Source organism: Ovis aries, chromosome 3 (genome assembly GCF_016772045.2).
Source record: "Ovis aries strain OAR_USU_Benz2616 breed Rambouillet chromosome 3, ARS-UI_Ramb_v3.0, whole genome shotgun sequence".
NCBI lineage: Eukaryota > Metazoa > Chordata > Mammalia > Artiodactyla > Bovidae > Ovis > Ovis aries.
This window is the reverse complement of record NC_056056.1, coordinates 209,449,146-209,464,025: the sequence shown is the minus strand read 5'-3', so window position 1 is coordinate 209,464,025 and position 14,880 is coordinate 209,449,146. Positions and strand designations below refer to the sequence as shown.

Below are 14,880 nucleotides of genomic sequence, written 5' to 3'. Positions count from 1 at the left end.
TGTGTCCAGTGTGCGGTGGTGGCAGAGGGGATGGTCAGAGGCTTTGGTGGGTGGAGTGGCTCATAAAGGACAAAATAGAGCCGGGGCAGTGGATGGAACAGCAGCGGACGGAGGCCCAGAAATACACCCAGAGAGAGACAAGTATGCAGACAATCACAGAGATGGGCTTCTGGGAGCATCTTGGGCTGGGGTGGAGGAGCATGGAGATACACTTGAGTTTGCTGGTGTCAGGTGTAAAGGATCTTTGTTGAGATCTGTGAAGGTGGTTTTAGAGGTTGTCTCTGTCTTCCATGGGCTTTCCTTGTGGCTCAGAACATAAAGAATCTGCCTGCAATGCAGGAGACTCGAGTTTGATCCCTGGGTCGGGAAGATCCCCTGGAGAAGGGAATGGCAACCCACTCCAGTATTCTAGCCTGGAGAATCCCATGGACAGAGGAGCCTGGCGGCCACATTGCATGCCTCAGCTCTCCTCCTTTCCCAAACGTTTGAGCAGACTTGGTGTCAGGCCTGGAGTTTACCCTCCGCCCTGCAGCATTCTAAAGCTCTTTTTCTTCTACAAGTGCGGGTGGGTGTGCGGGAGGCTTCCACTCTCCTTTTCCTGGGCCCAGAGTGGAGGGGAGTCCAGTCCATCATAGCGATTCCCGCACGATGGGCCCCCCGAGGTTGGAGTCAGGGGTCCTAAGAGGCTCCTCAGGCCTGCTCCAGGGCCGGCTTCTGCCCTGTTCTCTCCACCGTCTGTTTCTCGCTGGACGCCACCCAGCTTGTCCTAAAGCCCACGTTCTCCACGTTCTGCCGCCGCCGCGGGCGTCCTCAGACTCCAGTCTCTCTCTCACCCCGGCCTCTCCGGGCTGGGGCTCGGGCGCATCAGCTCCCGGCGGCGCTCCTCCCTCCTCTCCATCCCTCCTTCCTTTCCCCTCCCTCTTCCTTCCCCCTTTTCCTCCCTCTCGCTCTCGGCTCCCTCAGTTCCCTCCTGCAGCCAGCCGGCGGCTCTGGCGCGATGCTCCGGCTCCTCCGGTGGCTGCTGCTCCTGTTGCTCCTGCCTCCCCCGGGATCCCCCGAGCCCCCCGGCCTGGCCCCGCCGTCCCCGGGGGCGCCTCCCCAGGCCCCCGACTTGCTCTACGCGGACGGGCTGCGCGCCTACGCGGCGGGGGCCTGGGCGCCCGCGGTGGCGCTGCTTCGGGAAGCGTTGCGGAGCCGGGCGGCGCTGGGCCGCGCGCGGCTGGACTGCGGAGCGCACTGCGCGGCCGAGCCGGGGGTCTCGCTCCCCGCCGCCCCGGGGCCCGACTCCGGGCCGGGGGCCTGGGAGCCGCTGCTCCTCCGCGCGGCGCTGCGGCGCGCCGAGTGCCTGACCCAGTGCTGGGCGCGGAGGCTGGGCCCCGGGGGCGCGGCGCGGCTCCGCGTGGGGAGCGCGATCCGGGACGCCTTCCGCCGGCGGGAGCCCTACAACTACCTGCAGAGGGCCTACTACCAGGTGCGGGGCCCGGGGGTCCTCCTGCAGCTCCCGGGAAGGGGCGGCGAGCAAACGCCGGGACTCGGGTGGGGCTGTGTGGTCAGGACCTCGCCTTTGGAGTAGGTCCTGGCAAACCGCGACCAGTACCTACAGAGTGGGGCACGGCCTCGGGAGGGTGGCAGCAAAGTTGGAAGGGGGTGGAAGCCGATCGAAGATGGAGGGCAGGGGCCTGGAGTTCTAGGAAGTCTTACTGAGACCTACGTGGAGTGATAGCGCCTCTTCCCAGGAATGAAGTGGGGCGGGGACAGGGGCGGGAGACGCAGCTGGAGAGAGGGAACTGGGGGGCGGGTAGGGGGTGAGCGTGAGCCTCCGCTTGGGGCAGGAGGGAGCTTCGGGAAAGAAAGAGGAGGTGGGCAGGGCTGAGGGCTCCGGTGTCCGGTCGTGGGATCCTGCCCAGCTACTGGTGCGGTAGCTGTTGCCTACTAACGCCTACGTGGCCCGGGAAGGGGGGCGCCGGTCACACACACCTCAGCTCAGGGTCCTAGAGACCTGCGGCTTTTGGTGGCGGCTAGGGTCACCCCTACATCCCCACCTCGCGCGGCCATCACTTCCACCTTGTCTCTCCAGTGAGGTCCCTCTGCCCACACCCCACCCACTCCAGTCTTTGAGACCCCCTTTCGGTGGCTACCAGACTCCTGAGAGTCCCCACTTACTGGGGGTCTGGAGGTTGGGTGGTGGGCAGCTTTCACCTACCAGTCTTCCAGAAGGCTAGGGTGGGGATGCTGGGGAGGGGCAGACTCTGACACCCCTGCCCTGGGGGCTGACTCCCCCATCCCTCCCGTGCCTCAGCTGAAGAAGCTGGACTTGGCAGCAGCCGCTGCGCACACCTTCTTTGTGGCAAACCCAGCACACCTGCAGATGCGGGAGGACATGGCTAAGTACAGACGGATGTCAGGGGTTCGGCCACAGAGCTTCCGGGACCTGGAGACGCCCCCATATTGGGTGAGACCCTCAGCTTGACCCCAGCCCACCCCCCAACCTTTGACTGATGGGATACACAGGCCTCGCCCGGCTGCGCACTGTCTACTGGGCATCAGGAAATCCTGGTGTGTCCTCTGTGCCCCTGACGGGAGGGTCCCTCTCTGGGACCTGGTTTTCCTCCTGAGACTCGAAGTCTCACGTGCTAACAGTCGGATTCTCAGGCTTGCCCTGTATTCCCCAAGGTGACCTGAGACCTGGAGTCCAGGCCCCAGGGAGGCCAACGCCCCTCCCCTTCTTTCTGTCTCCCAATCTATCTTGGCACCCTCCAGCCCCACCCCCAGGATGTCGGGTGACTGACCTTTCCCCTCCCCAACAGGCAGCCTTTGACACCGGCCTAGAGCATCTTGGGCGCCAGGAGGCAGGCCTGGCACTGCCCTGGCTGGAGGAGGCCCTGCAGGAGAGCCTGGCCCAGGTGGAGAGCTGCCGGGCTGGCTGTGAGGGCCCCGAGGAACAGGAGAGGGAGGCAGAGGAGGAGGAGGGGACTGGGAGCCAGGGCGGTCTGTATGAAGCCATCGCAGGTAAGGGGCTGGAGTGCGGGGGGTGGGGATCACGGTGCCGTGGGGTGGGGGGAGGCATATCACTAGCTGAGTGAGTCCCCCTTGTGTCCCCTACAGGGCACTGGACCCGTGTCCTGCAATGCCGGCAGCGCTGCGTGGGGGACGTGGCCACGCGTCCTGGTCGCAGCCTCCCTGTTCCCGACTTCTTTCCCACCCAACTGAGGCGGCTGCACGAGGCCCATGCTCAGGGTCAGTGAGGGGGAAGGGTGAGCCCCGGGTGGGTGGGCTGGGGCTGGAACCCGGAGAGTGAAGGTCTGTCTCTGATGGTACCCAGAGCTCCACCTCTCCATCCTTCCATCTATCTCTGCATCTGAGTAGGTCGAGGCTCCCTGGGGACCATCACCTCAGAGGACTCTGGCTCTCCATTGTGGGATGCTCGGGAGCTGGGTCACAGGGCTCTTTCTGTCCTCGCTGCTTCTCACTTTCCTTTCTTCTCTCCTCTCTTCCTCCCGTCTGAACTCTGCCCGCACAGCCCAGGTATGTTCCAGGAAGCTTTGGAAAGAAGCAATGAATGAGGCTGTCTGCTAGGTGGGATGGTCACTGGGAGACCACCTTCTCTGGCTCTGCCTCTGTCCCCCGGCTCTTGGCCCTGCCCAGGATGACTGGGGTGCTTGGTCTCTGGGCCGCACCCCCAAGCTGTTGCTCTGTCCCCAGTGGGGAATCTGTCTCAGGCTACGGAGAATGTTCTGAGCTTCCTGCTCTTCTACCCGGAGGATGAGGCTGCCAAGACGGCTCTGGACCGGTACCAGGCCCAGCTGGGGGAGCCGAGACCTGGCCTCGGGCCCAGAGAGGTACCCCCTACTCACTTACCCTGTGGATGTGTGTTAAGTTGCTCAGTCGTGTCCGACTCTTTGGGACCCCATGGACTGTAGGCCCACCAGGCTCTTCTGTCCATGGGATTTCCAGGGCAAGAACACTGGAGTAGGTGGCCATTCTCTTCTCCAGCTCACCCGGTGAGGTTGTCCTAAATCAGACAAATACAGTGGAGAAGTCACCTGGACCCGCCCCCCATTCTGGCCAAAGGTGACCCCATGTTCAGCATCTGGCCTTGTGTCCACTCCCTGCTCCCAGGCTGTCTTTCTGTTTTTTTCTAACTTATTTCGGCTGCACTGGGTTTTCATGTGGCCCACAGGCTCATCTCCTTGGCACGTGGGTTTTCTCTAGTTGGTGCACGCCTTCTCTTGTTACAGTGTGTGGGCTTAGTTGCCCTGCGGCTTGAGGGATCTTAGTCCCTGACCAGGGATTGAACCCATGTCCTCTGCATTGGAAGGTGGTTTCTTTTTTTAGCAGAAACATTATTTTACTGACAATGGTTCACATAGTCAAAGTGAAGGGAAAGTGAGTCACTTAGTCGTGTCCCACTCTTTGTGAATCCACTGACTGTACAGTCCATGGAATTCTCCAGGCCAGAATACTGGAGTGATAGCCTTTCCCTTCTCCAGGGGATCTTCCCAATCCAGTGATCGAAACTAGGTCTCCTGCATTGCAGGCGGATTCTTTACCAACTGAGCTATCAGGGAAGCCCTCCCATATAGTCAAAGCTGTGGTTTTTCCAGTAGTCATGTATGGTTTTGAGAGTTGGACCATGAACAAGGCTGAACACCGAAGAATTGATGCTTTCGAACTGTGGTGCTGGAGAAGACTTCTGAGAGTCTGCAAGGAGATCCAACCAGTCAATCCTAAAAGAAGTTAGTCCTGGATATTCATTGGAAGGACTGATGCTGAAGCTGAAGCTCCAATACCTTGGCCACCTGATTTGAAGAACTGACTCACTGGAAAAGACCCTGATGCTGGGAAAGATTGAAGGCAGGAGGAGAAGGGGACGATAGAGGATGAGATGGTTGGATGGCATCACTGACTCAATGGACATGAGCCTGAGCAAGCTCTGGGAGTTGGTGACAGACAAGGAAGCCTGGCGTGCTGCAGTCCACGGGATCACAAAGAGTTGGACATGACTGAGCAACTGAACTGAACTGGGTTGTTTATTTGTTTATTTATTTATTTTGGCTGTGCTGATTGCTGCATGGGCTTTGGATGGAACCTGTGTCTCCTCATTGGCAGGCAGATTTTCTTTGCTGTTGTTAAGATTTTTTTTAATGTGGACCATTTTTTTTTAAGCCTTTATTGAATTTGTTACAGTCTTGTTTCTATTTTATGTTTTTTTTTGCATTTTGGCTGCAAGGCATGTGAGATCTTAGTTTCCCAACTAGGAACTGAATCCTTACTGCTTGTGTCGGAAGGCAAAGTCTTAACTGCTGGACCACCAGGGAAGTCCCCTGGCTCTACTTCTGAGTCCAGGCCAGCTTTCTTCCTTTAAACTCACCCCTGCTTGCCCCAACCTGTGCACAAGTGGGCACGTGTGTATACACACACACATACACACACCCCAGTCTGAGCTCGGAGACCCTGACTGCTGAGGGAGGAGGGTTGACAGAGGGGCAGGACCAGGCTTAGGGAGCCTGTGGGCAGCCCTCCTCTTTTCCAGCCTTAACTCTCCCCCTCCCGCTGTCCGCTCCTACTGTCCCCAGGACATCCAGCACTTCGTCCTTCGATCCCTGGGGGAGAAGAGACAGCTGTACTATGCCGTGGAGCACCTGGGGGCCAGCTTCAAGGATCCCGTGAGTGACCCCGCTTCTCCCCCTGGCCGCCCCCAGGAGGGGGACAGCAGCAGTGCCCTACGGGGTATGCCACGTCCCTCCTCAACAGCACGTCTCATTTCTCCACAACCCCGTGAGGCTTGGAGAGGACTCTGTGCCCCAGGGTCACAAGACACAGGCAGGTGCCTGTGGTCACAGGCAGCTTTGGGATCACGCAGGCCTAGGTGTTGGTCTCTCTGCCACAGACAAGCTCTGGACCTTTGCTGGCTTGGCCTCAGCTTCCCTGTAAAATGGAAACACCATACTTATAGCTCTGTTGAAGTCATGTCACTTGCTACAAAGTACAGGAAAGTCTGATGCTTGTTTTCATACTCTTCTTTCTGTGGTAGTTTTGAGGGGAAACTAAAAGGCAGAGGTTATTTTCGTCAGTGCTCCAGCGTCAGGCAGGCTCCCCCAGCCTTCTCGGCTATCTTGCTGTTTGAAGCCAGTATTTCCTAACTGGGAGAAAAGGGGCTGTCCCTACTCTGCCCAGTAGGTGTCGCTAGCATCCCTGTGTCGTGGCCGTCAGAGATGTTTGCAGACATTGCCCTGTCCCCTAACGGACAAGTCTGTTGGGCACCGTCGCTTAAATCCCAACCCTGTCTTTAGGGGCTGTGTGACCTTGGGCATGTTACTTTATGTTTTTGTGTCTCAGAGCCCTCAGCTGCAAAATGGGCACATTAATACGACCTGTTTGATAAGACTATTGTAAACTTTAAATGATAAACTCCACATCTGTATAGAAAGCTCTTCCCTGGTGGCTCAGATGGTAAAGCATTTGCCTGCAACGCAGGAGACTCGGGTTCCATCTCTGGGTGGGGAGGATCCCCTGGAGAAGGGAGTGGCAACCCACTCCAGTATTCTTGCCTGGAGAATCCCATGGACAGAGGAATCTGGCGGGCTACAGTCCATGGGGTCGCAAAGTCGGACACGACTGAGCGACTAACACACATATAAAGCTCTTTAAAAAGCACCTGGCGAACAGTGCTTTGTAAGTTGTTGTTATTATGATTGCGGTGTTTGGCCCAGTACCCAGGGCTCCTGACAATGAGTCCAGGGCGTCCCCATTTCCACCTTCCCCTCTGGAAGCAGGAGGACTATAGTATGGTAGCCCATGGTCTACCGTCAAGGTCTCAGAGGTGGACTTGGCAGGTGATGGTTCTTTTCCTGACCATCCCAGGACCTATGGACCCCAGCTGCCTTCATCCCCGAGGGCCTTAGAGAAAAGCTCAGGTAGGAGGTGCCTTGTGGTGGGAGGGGCGTGGCCTGGGTGGGAGGGGCGTGGCCTGCGTGGAGGGTAAGGGGAGGAGTCCTGGGAGGCGGGGTTGGAGAGATGGGTCTGGACTGGCCTGTGTTCATTGAGCATGTTTCTCACCCCTGAGAGAGGATCAGGAGAAGAGGCCGTGGGATGATGAGCCTCCACAACCGAAGCCCCTGACTCACTGGAAGGGTGAGTTCCTGGGACAGCAGGAGGCAGGAGCCTGGAAGGGTCTGGCTCTGCCCTCGGGGGACCATCAACCCGCTGCCCTGTCCCTCCCCCGCAGATGTCCTCCTCATGGAGGGAGTAACCCTGACCCAAGACGCGAGGCAGCTGAATGGGTCGGAGCGAGCTGTGCTGGACGGGCTGCTCACCCCGGCGGAGTGTGGGGTGCTGCTGCAGCTGGCCAAGGTGAGAGGACCTGTAAGGAGGTGGCACAGTGCTACTGGGGGACCCTCAGGCACAGCTGCCTGCCCCCTTGCTGTTGGCCTGTCCTCCCCCCGCCCCCGCCACCCTCCCCACTCCTCTGCCCTCTCAGACCCTCCACTGGGGACTGCTGATGTTCTCTCCCTCCTGTGGACAAGTTCCTTTTCCTCTCAACTTAACTGACATGGGGCTTCCCCAGTGACAGCTCAGCGGGTAAAGAATCCATCTGCAATGCAGGAGACACAGGAGGTGCAGGGGCAATCCCTGGAAAAATCCCCTGGAGGAGGAAGTAGCACCCCACTCCAGTATTCTTGTGTGCAGAATCCCATGGACAGAGGAGCCCGGTGGATTACAGTCCAAAGGGTGGCAAAGAGTTGGACATGACTGAGCGACTAAGCTGACATGGCATAGCGGGCATGGGCTGGACATTTTACAGAAGTTTGCTAGAAACTGATGGGAGGAACAAAACAAAAAACGTAAATGCATCAAAAAGGGTGGGTGTGCAGGTGAAGATGCCTTGGTTGGCTGAGAGCTTAGTTATTGGCTCTGCAGGCACACAGGCTGCTTCTCCATCATCACGTCTCTCGGGCTGAATGATCTGTATTCACCAGGTTGAGTCTGCCAATATATGAAACTTCAGTCTCACTCTGGGTTTGTTCTTCTCTGAGTCCCTGGTAATACTGGAAATACCCAGGTTCCAGGGAGAAGCAGATAAACACAGACTGTGCATTTGGGAACTCAGTGTACAGAGAAGGCATCAGGCATGGAGACATAATCACAGCAGGTGGTGAGTTTGATAAAAGACGTACTCATCCAATTAGAAGCACCAAGATGAAAAGTACAGAATTCCTGGAAGGGGTGGCATTTGAGCTTCATCTTAAGCATGAGTTAACCAGACAGCATGAGTTGCCAACATCCATTGGATCATAGAAAAAGCAAGGGAATTCCAGAAAAACATCTACTTCTGCTTCATTGACTATGCTAAAGCCTTTGACCGTGGAGAAACAACAGCACACTGTGGCAAATAAAGAGATGAGAATGCCAGATCACCTTACTTGCCTTCTGAGAAACCTGTATGCAGGTCAAGAAGCAAAATTCAGAATCAGACATGGAATAATGGACTGGTTCAAAATTGGGAAAGGAGTACATCAAGGGTGTATATTGTCACCCTGCTTATTTAACTTCTATGCAGAGTACATCATGTGAAATGGCGGGATGGATGAAGCACAAGCCAGAATCAAGATTGTTGGGAGAAATATCAATAACCTCAGATATGCCAATGACACAACCCTTATGGCAAAAAGCAAAGAGTAACTAAAGAGCCTCTTATGGGGACTTCCGTGGTGGTCCAATGGCTAACACTCTGTGCTCCCGGTACAGGGGGGCCGGGTTCTGTCCCTGCTGCAAATAAAAGTTCACATGCTGCAATGAAAGATCCTGAGTGTCGCAACTAAGACCCGGCTCAGTAAAATAAATAAGTAAATAAAATATTAAAAAAAATAAAGAGCCCCTTATGAAGATGAAAGAGTAGAGTGAAAAAGCTGGCTTAAAACTCAGCATTCAGAAAATGAAGATCATGGCATCTGGTCCCATCACTTCATGGCAAATAGATGGGGAAACAATGGAAACAATGGCAGACTATTTTCTTGGGCTCCAAAATCACTGCAGATGGTAACTGCAGCCATGAAATTAAAAGATGCTCCTTGGAAGAAAAGCTATGGCAAACTTAGGCGGCATATTAAAAAGCTGAGACATTACTTTGCCAGCAAAGGTCGGTCTAGTCAAAACTATGGTTTTTCCAGTAGTCATGTATGGATGTGAGAATTGGACCATAAAGAAGGCTGAGTGAGGCTTGATCACGCTTTTGCATATGCCAAGCCTCCTTCCTGGGGGATATGCCAGGGGCCAGCGTGAGGAACTCTGCCCATGGCAACTGAGAACTGAAGTATTGATACTTTTGAACTGTGGTGCTGGATAAGACTCCTGAGAGTCCCTTGGACTGCAAGGTGAAAGAGTAGAGTGAAAGTGTAGAGTTGATCCAACCAGAAAATCCTAAAAGAAGTTAGTCCTGGGTATTCATTGGAAGGACTGATGCTGAAGCTAAAGCTCCAATACTTTGGCCACTTGATTCTAAGAACTGACTCACTGGAAAAGACCCTGATGCTGGGAAAGATTGAAGGCAGGAGGAGAAGGGGATGACAGAGGACAAGATGGTCAGATGGCATCACTGACTCAATGGACATGAGTTTGAGCAAACTCTGGGAGATAGTGAAGGACAGGGAAGCCTGGCGTGCTGCAGTCCATGGGGTAGCAAATAGTCAGACTGGACTGAACGACTGAACAACAGCAACAACAACCAGATAAAGAAGGGAGGAAAATCAGGCTGCCGGGAAGAAAAATGAGGGGGCGGGGTTTGGGAACTGGAGTGGAGCACAGGAGTTCGGAGCATGGGCGTGCCCAGCAGGAATTACCTGTGTGGCCTTGGGCCATGTATTTCAACATCTGTGAGCCTCGTTTCCTCCTCTACAAAACAGGGCTAAACACGGTGGTTGTGTTGTAAGGCTGTTTATGAGGATTAAATGAGTCAGTACATGGTAAAGCTCTTGGAAGAATGTGCAAATACTCGGTATGAGCTGTTGCTATTATCAGGCTGTGTATTATCCAGGGGCAGGAATGGGGAGGAGGCGCGGGTTGAGAGATGGATGAGGACCTCTGTACCCTGCCAAGGAGTTTGGGCTCTCTTTGTAGATGGTCGACAGTTTACAGAAGGATTTAAGGAGGAGTGGATTTTTGTCTTCTGCAGAACTCCGAAGTGCAGGGTCTGGAGTCTTCGTCCTCTAGGACCGGGAGCGCCCTCTAGTGGCAGCACAGAGAATGCAACGGGACAGGGAAGTAAGGAGGAGCTTAGGGGTGACAGCCCTAGGGTAGGTCTCATTTCAAGGCAATGAAGACGAGGACAGATGAGAAATATTTAGAAACTCAAAGAAAGAGAAGTTAAGAACTAAATCTGTGCATGTGTGTGTGTGGGTGCTCAGTCTTATCCAACCTTTTGGTACCCCATGGAGCCACCAGGCTCCTTTGTCTATGGGGTTGTCCAGGCAAGAATACTGGAGTGGGTTGCCATTTCCTCCTCCAGGGGATCTTCCTGACCCAGGAACTGAACCTACATCTCTTACGTCCCCTGCATTGGCAGGCAGGTTCTTTACCACTAGGGCCTCAGAGGAAATCTATGTGAGTGATGAAGAATGAACTCAAGGGTAACTCCCCAGTATCAGCTATCCCCTAGCCTCTGCCAGGGCGCTTGCAAGGTTGTAACTCTGCTTTAATTTTCCATGTAATACATCACTGTCTGAATTGACCTGGTTTGTTTTTCTCAGAATATAAAGCCTGTAGTAGCAGGGACTTTTCGTGTTCGCAGTTGAGTCCCCAGTGCCCAGAACAGTGCCTGGCACACAGTGCTCAATGCCTACTGAATGATGGATGAATGAATGAGAGCTTGAGTGACTAGGTGGCCTCTCAGAGATGAGGCTTATGTACGGGGTAACTAGATAGTGGTGCTTTGAGCTTCAAAAAGCAGACAATAGAAAAAAGAAAGAAAAAGCAGATTGAAGAGGTGTCAGTAAAGGGTGATGAGAGTTGTGGAGGCAGCTGGAGGATTTGGAGTCAGCATCAAGGGTTCCCACATTCTCCAAGAGTGTGTCAGGTGAGAAGGGATGGGAGAGAGATGTGTCGGCTGGTGCCACGTCCCCACCTCAGGTCTGCGGGGACCTGGCCTAACTGTTGAACCTCCTGCCAGGGTCTTGCTCCAGAGAGACTCCTCTGTTCTCAGCCCGTCAGAAAGAGTGATTGAGCGCGTCCTGCCCCTTTCCCTGCTGTCCTGATCTCCCGGAGCCCCTTCCCCACTGTAGGAAGCCCTCCAGAGTCCTATGCACAGTCCCCTCGGCCAGTGGGGTTCCAGATATTTACCAGGAGTGACCACACAGACGTGGAGTTGGTCATTCTCTGGAAAGGGCAGCAGCTCAGAGAACTGCAGGAGCTTCTAGCCTCTTCCAGGGACTGGCTGGTTGGAGGGAAGGCTGTGTAGTCCTGTGAGGTGGGTGGTAGCCCGGATCTGGGCAGGGTGACCCCATAGCCAACTCCCTCTCTGCTTAGGATGCAGCTGAGGCTGGAGCCAGGTCTGGCTATCGGGGTCGCCGTTCCCCACACACCCCCCACGAACGCTTTGAGGGGCTCACGGTACTCAAGGCCGCGCAGGTGAGGAGACACAGAGCTGGAGAAGAGGGCTGGTCTCTCTGCTTGTGGAGGGCTCTCCTGGGACTCAGGAGTTCTCAGCCCAGGACTGATGGAGGGGGTTCCCCACTGAGGGATCCAGGTTGTTGCCACAGAGATAATGAAAGGAGCGGTCTGGGCTGGGTTGATGGGCAGCTGCGAGCCCCAAACCATGGGTGGATGGCAGTGGAGGTGGGGTAGGGGCTGGGACCAGCCTTACCACATTTCCCCTTCCCCACCCTTTATTCTCTGCCGCAGCTGGCCCGGGCTGGGGCGGTGGGCAGTCAGGGTGCCCAGCTGCTCCTGGAGGTGAGCGAGCGGGTGCGGAGCCTAACCCAGGCCTACTTCTCCCCCGACCGGCCCCTGCACCTCTCCTTCACCCACCTGGTGTGCCGGAGCGCCATAGAAGGTAACCTCCAGGGCCCCCCCCATCGCAGGGCCCTGCACATCCTCAGCATCCCTGCTGTGTGGGTTTCCATCTTCACTGCAGGAGGACTGACGCCCCTGCCCAGTGGGGGCTTGGCTGTGACCCTGGATCTATAGGGTGGGTGTGGGTGGGCGCCCACCAGGCCCTTGGCTTCTCAGGGGAGCAGGCCCAGCGCATGGACCTGAGCCACCCGGTGCACGCCGACAACTGTGTCCTGGATCCTGACACCGGGGAATGTTGGCGGGAGCCCCCAGCCTACACCTACCGAGACTACAGGTCGGTGGCCCTCCAGGGGCTGGGCGGGACACCTGGCTGGGGTCTCACTGCCTGCCTCCTGTCTTCCTCTCTCCCCAGTGGACTCCTCTACCTCAACGATGACTTCCAGGGTGGGGACCTGTTCTTCACAGAGCCCAATGCCCTCACGGTCACGGTAACTGGGGGACCAGGGGGCAGGGAGGGGAGCAGGGAGCCCAGCCATAGGCTGGGGATTCAAAGCAGAGGGTGCCCAGAGGCAAATGCAGCGAGATGGCTGGGGCCGCCTTTGTTGCTGTTGTTTAATCGCCAAGTTGTGTCCGACTCTTTGTGACCCCGTGGACTGCAGCAGGCCAGGCTTCCCTGTCCTTCACTATCTCCCAGAGTTTGCTTAAACTTATGTTTATAGAGTCAACCCTCTCCTTTCCGGCTTCTGCAGCATCTCCCCACTCTTGTCTGTTCAGGGGCTCTCCTAGCTCCTCCCAGGAGACCTCCAAGGGGCCCCTCCAGGCCCTGCCTTCAGTGATCACCTCACTTCCTATAGGAGGGAAGGTGAGGGACTTCCCTGGTTGGTCCTGTGGCTGAGACTCTGTGCCCCAAAGACTCGAAGGCCCAGGTTCGATCCCTGGTTGGGAAACTAGATTCTGCATGCTGCAACTGAAAAATCTTGTGTGTTGTAACTAAAACCCTGTACAGCCAAATAAATAAATAATAAATAACTAAATAAATGATAAAAAACTCAAAAATAAATAAAGGTTGGGCGCTGAAGCACAGGACTCCAAGCCTCTACTCCAGGTAGAAGCTCAGGTCTAGGACCAGCAGAAGGACCGGAGCTGTGATTTTTTATTGTGCATTGCTCTGCCTTATCCATTTAGCTCCTTCTTTGCTCACCACCACCAGCTCCCTGTCATCCAATCCCTCTCTGGGGTGGAAAATGTCCCCAGGACCCTGATGCCCAGAACCCAGAGTCTGGTTGGGCAGAGGGTGGGCAGAAGAAGCAGGGCACAGGGGCGGACAGAGTCCCTTCTCCTTTTGGCTCCAACTCCTCCAGCCTCCAGTCTGGCATTCGGTGCTCCCAGTGGAGGCCTGGTTGCCACTTGCCCCAAGGTAGTCCCTGAACTAAGGAGGGGATGCGGTGGGCAAGAGAGCTCCTGCTGTCTGAGCCCCTACCCCGTCCTGCTCCAGGGAGTCAGGGTCAAGATCTCTGAAGACCTCTCCCTGGAGCTGAATCTGCCATCCACCCCCCCAACCCAGGCACAGGTTCGGCCTCGCTGCGGCCGCCTCGTGGCCTTCAGCTCGGGCGTGGAGAATCCCCACGGCGTATGGGCCGTGACACGGGGGCGGCGCTGTGCCCTGGCACTGTGGCACACCTGGGCCCCTGAGCACAGGGAGCAGGTGAGCAGGTGGTGGGGCTTGGCTGTGTGAGGGGTGGGCACGCTGGCGGGCAAGGGGTGGGGCTGAGGTGACCCAGGGAGAGTCCCGGGGCAGGGCGGATGCTGGTGAGGGGGAAATCAGCCTAGACCCTCCTCCTCACTCCCCAGGAGTGGACGGAAGCCAAAGCCCTGCTGCGGGGGCCGGAGAAGGATGAAGAAGACGTGGCCAGCAGGGACCCCGGCCCAGAACCCCCCAGCCGAAGGCTTCCACGGCTCCAGGACAAGGCTGGGAAGCCGCCTCGCATTCGAGAGGAGTTGTGAGGGGACCGGCCCAGCTTCTCGGGGATATGGCCTCTTGACTTGTGGAGGGTCTGCCTTGATGTCGGGGACCCCTGGGAAGCCCCTGTGTGACCGCTGCAGTACAGTGAGGCCTCCATCCCTGTACCCTGCCATCTTGGGGATCACCAGGGCCACGCAACCCTGGACTTGGAGGACCCTGTACAGACTTAGCCTGGGGACTGGCCTGGGCCCAGCCAGGATGGACCTCTAGGCCTAGGACAGACAGAAGATGGGCAAGGCCGAAGTGGAAAGAACTGGCAGGGGGCAGGGCCAGAGTGGGTGCTGTAAATGAGGAAGATGAGAGAGAGGGTCGCCCCCCCTGCCCTCCCCAGCCTGTCAATAAAGATCCTGACCATCCCTCTGCTGGGGCCAGTCAAGTGTATCGTGGTTTCCATGGTGGCTGGAGGTGGGAGAAGCTGTGGCTGGCCCGGGAGGAGACAGGTATCCTGGGCCTCCCGGAGATGGGCCCCTCCAGTCCGTGATTTGTCAGGGAAATCTCAACCACCTGCCTTCCTCATGCAAATAAACCCTGACCCCTGACAGCTGCTCCCTGGGCCTCTTATTCTAAGCCAGCGTCTTCCCTCTCTGAGCTTGGCCGAGACTTAGGGCAGCCTGATCCCTCTGCTTCTTGGCTTCACGGCCCCAGCAGAGTCCCGCGAGTCGTGAGGGCCCAACACCAGATGCGAGCAGCGGATGGGCTTGCTCTCCACTGCCATCCTCTGCACCCCAAGCTGGGCCAGGCCCGTCCATCCTCTTTGGGTCTCCTGGACCTCCTCCCAACCCCCCAGGATCAGCCCCCGGGGGCAGCTGGTTGGGGTTTGTCCTGAAGAAGGATTATCCAGATCAGTGCCT

The 14,880-nt window shown here is 56.6% G+C and overlaps 1 protein-coding gene across 1 annotated transcript; it reads left to right on the top strand.

Annotated features, from left to right (window-relative positions):
- Window positions 1-961: 961 nt before the first annotated feature.
- P3H3 (prolyl 3-hydroxylase 3) lies at window positions 962-14,568 on the top strand. Its single transcript, XM_027967938.2, has 15 exons — window positions 962-1,471; window positions 2,300-2,452; window positions 2,808-3,009; window positions 3,106-3,237; window positions 3,703-3,839; window positions 5,577-5,666; window positions 6,865-6,917; window positions 7,067-7,134; window positions 7,229-7,353; window positions 11,521-11,622; window positions 11,896-12,046; window positions 12,223-12,340; window positions 12,419-12,494; window positions 13,571-13,711; window positions 13,858-14,568. Exons 1-15 carry the CDS (start codon window positions 998-1,000, stop codon window positions 14,008-14,010), a joined length of 2,175 nt encoding a protein of 724 aa, XP_027823739.1. The 5' UTR covers window positions 962-997; the 3' UTR covers window positions 14,011-14,568.
- Window positions 14,569-14,880: the final 312 nt, after the last annotated feature.

Excerpts from the sequence above, each read along its gene's own strand:
- P3H3 (XM_027967938.2), top strand. The coding sequence starts at position 998 with ATGCTCCGGCTCCTCCGGTGGCTGCTGCTCCTGTTGCTCCTGCCTCCC. Across the intron at positions 2,453-2,807 it reads TGGAGACGCCCCCATATTGG|GCAGCCTTTGACACCGGCCT; the intron begins GTGAGACCCTCA and ends CCTCCCCAACAG. Across the intron at positions 3,238-3,702 it reads GCACGAGGCCCATGCTCAGG|TGGGGAATCTGTCTCAGGCT; the intron begins GTCAGTGAGGGG and ends CTCTGTCCCCAG.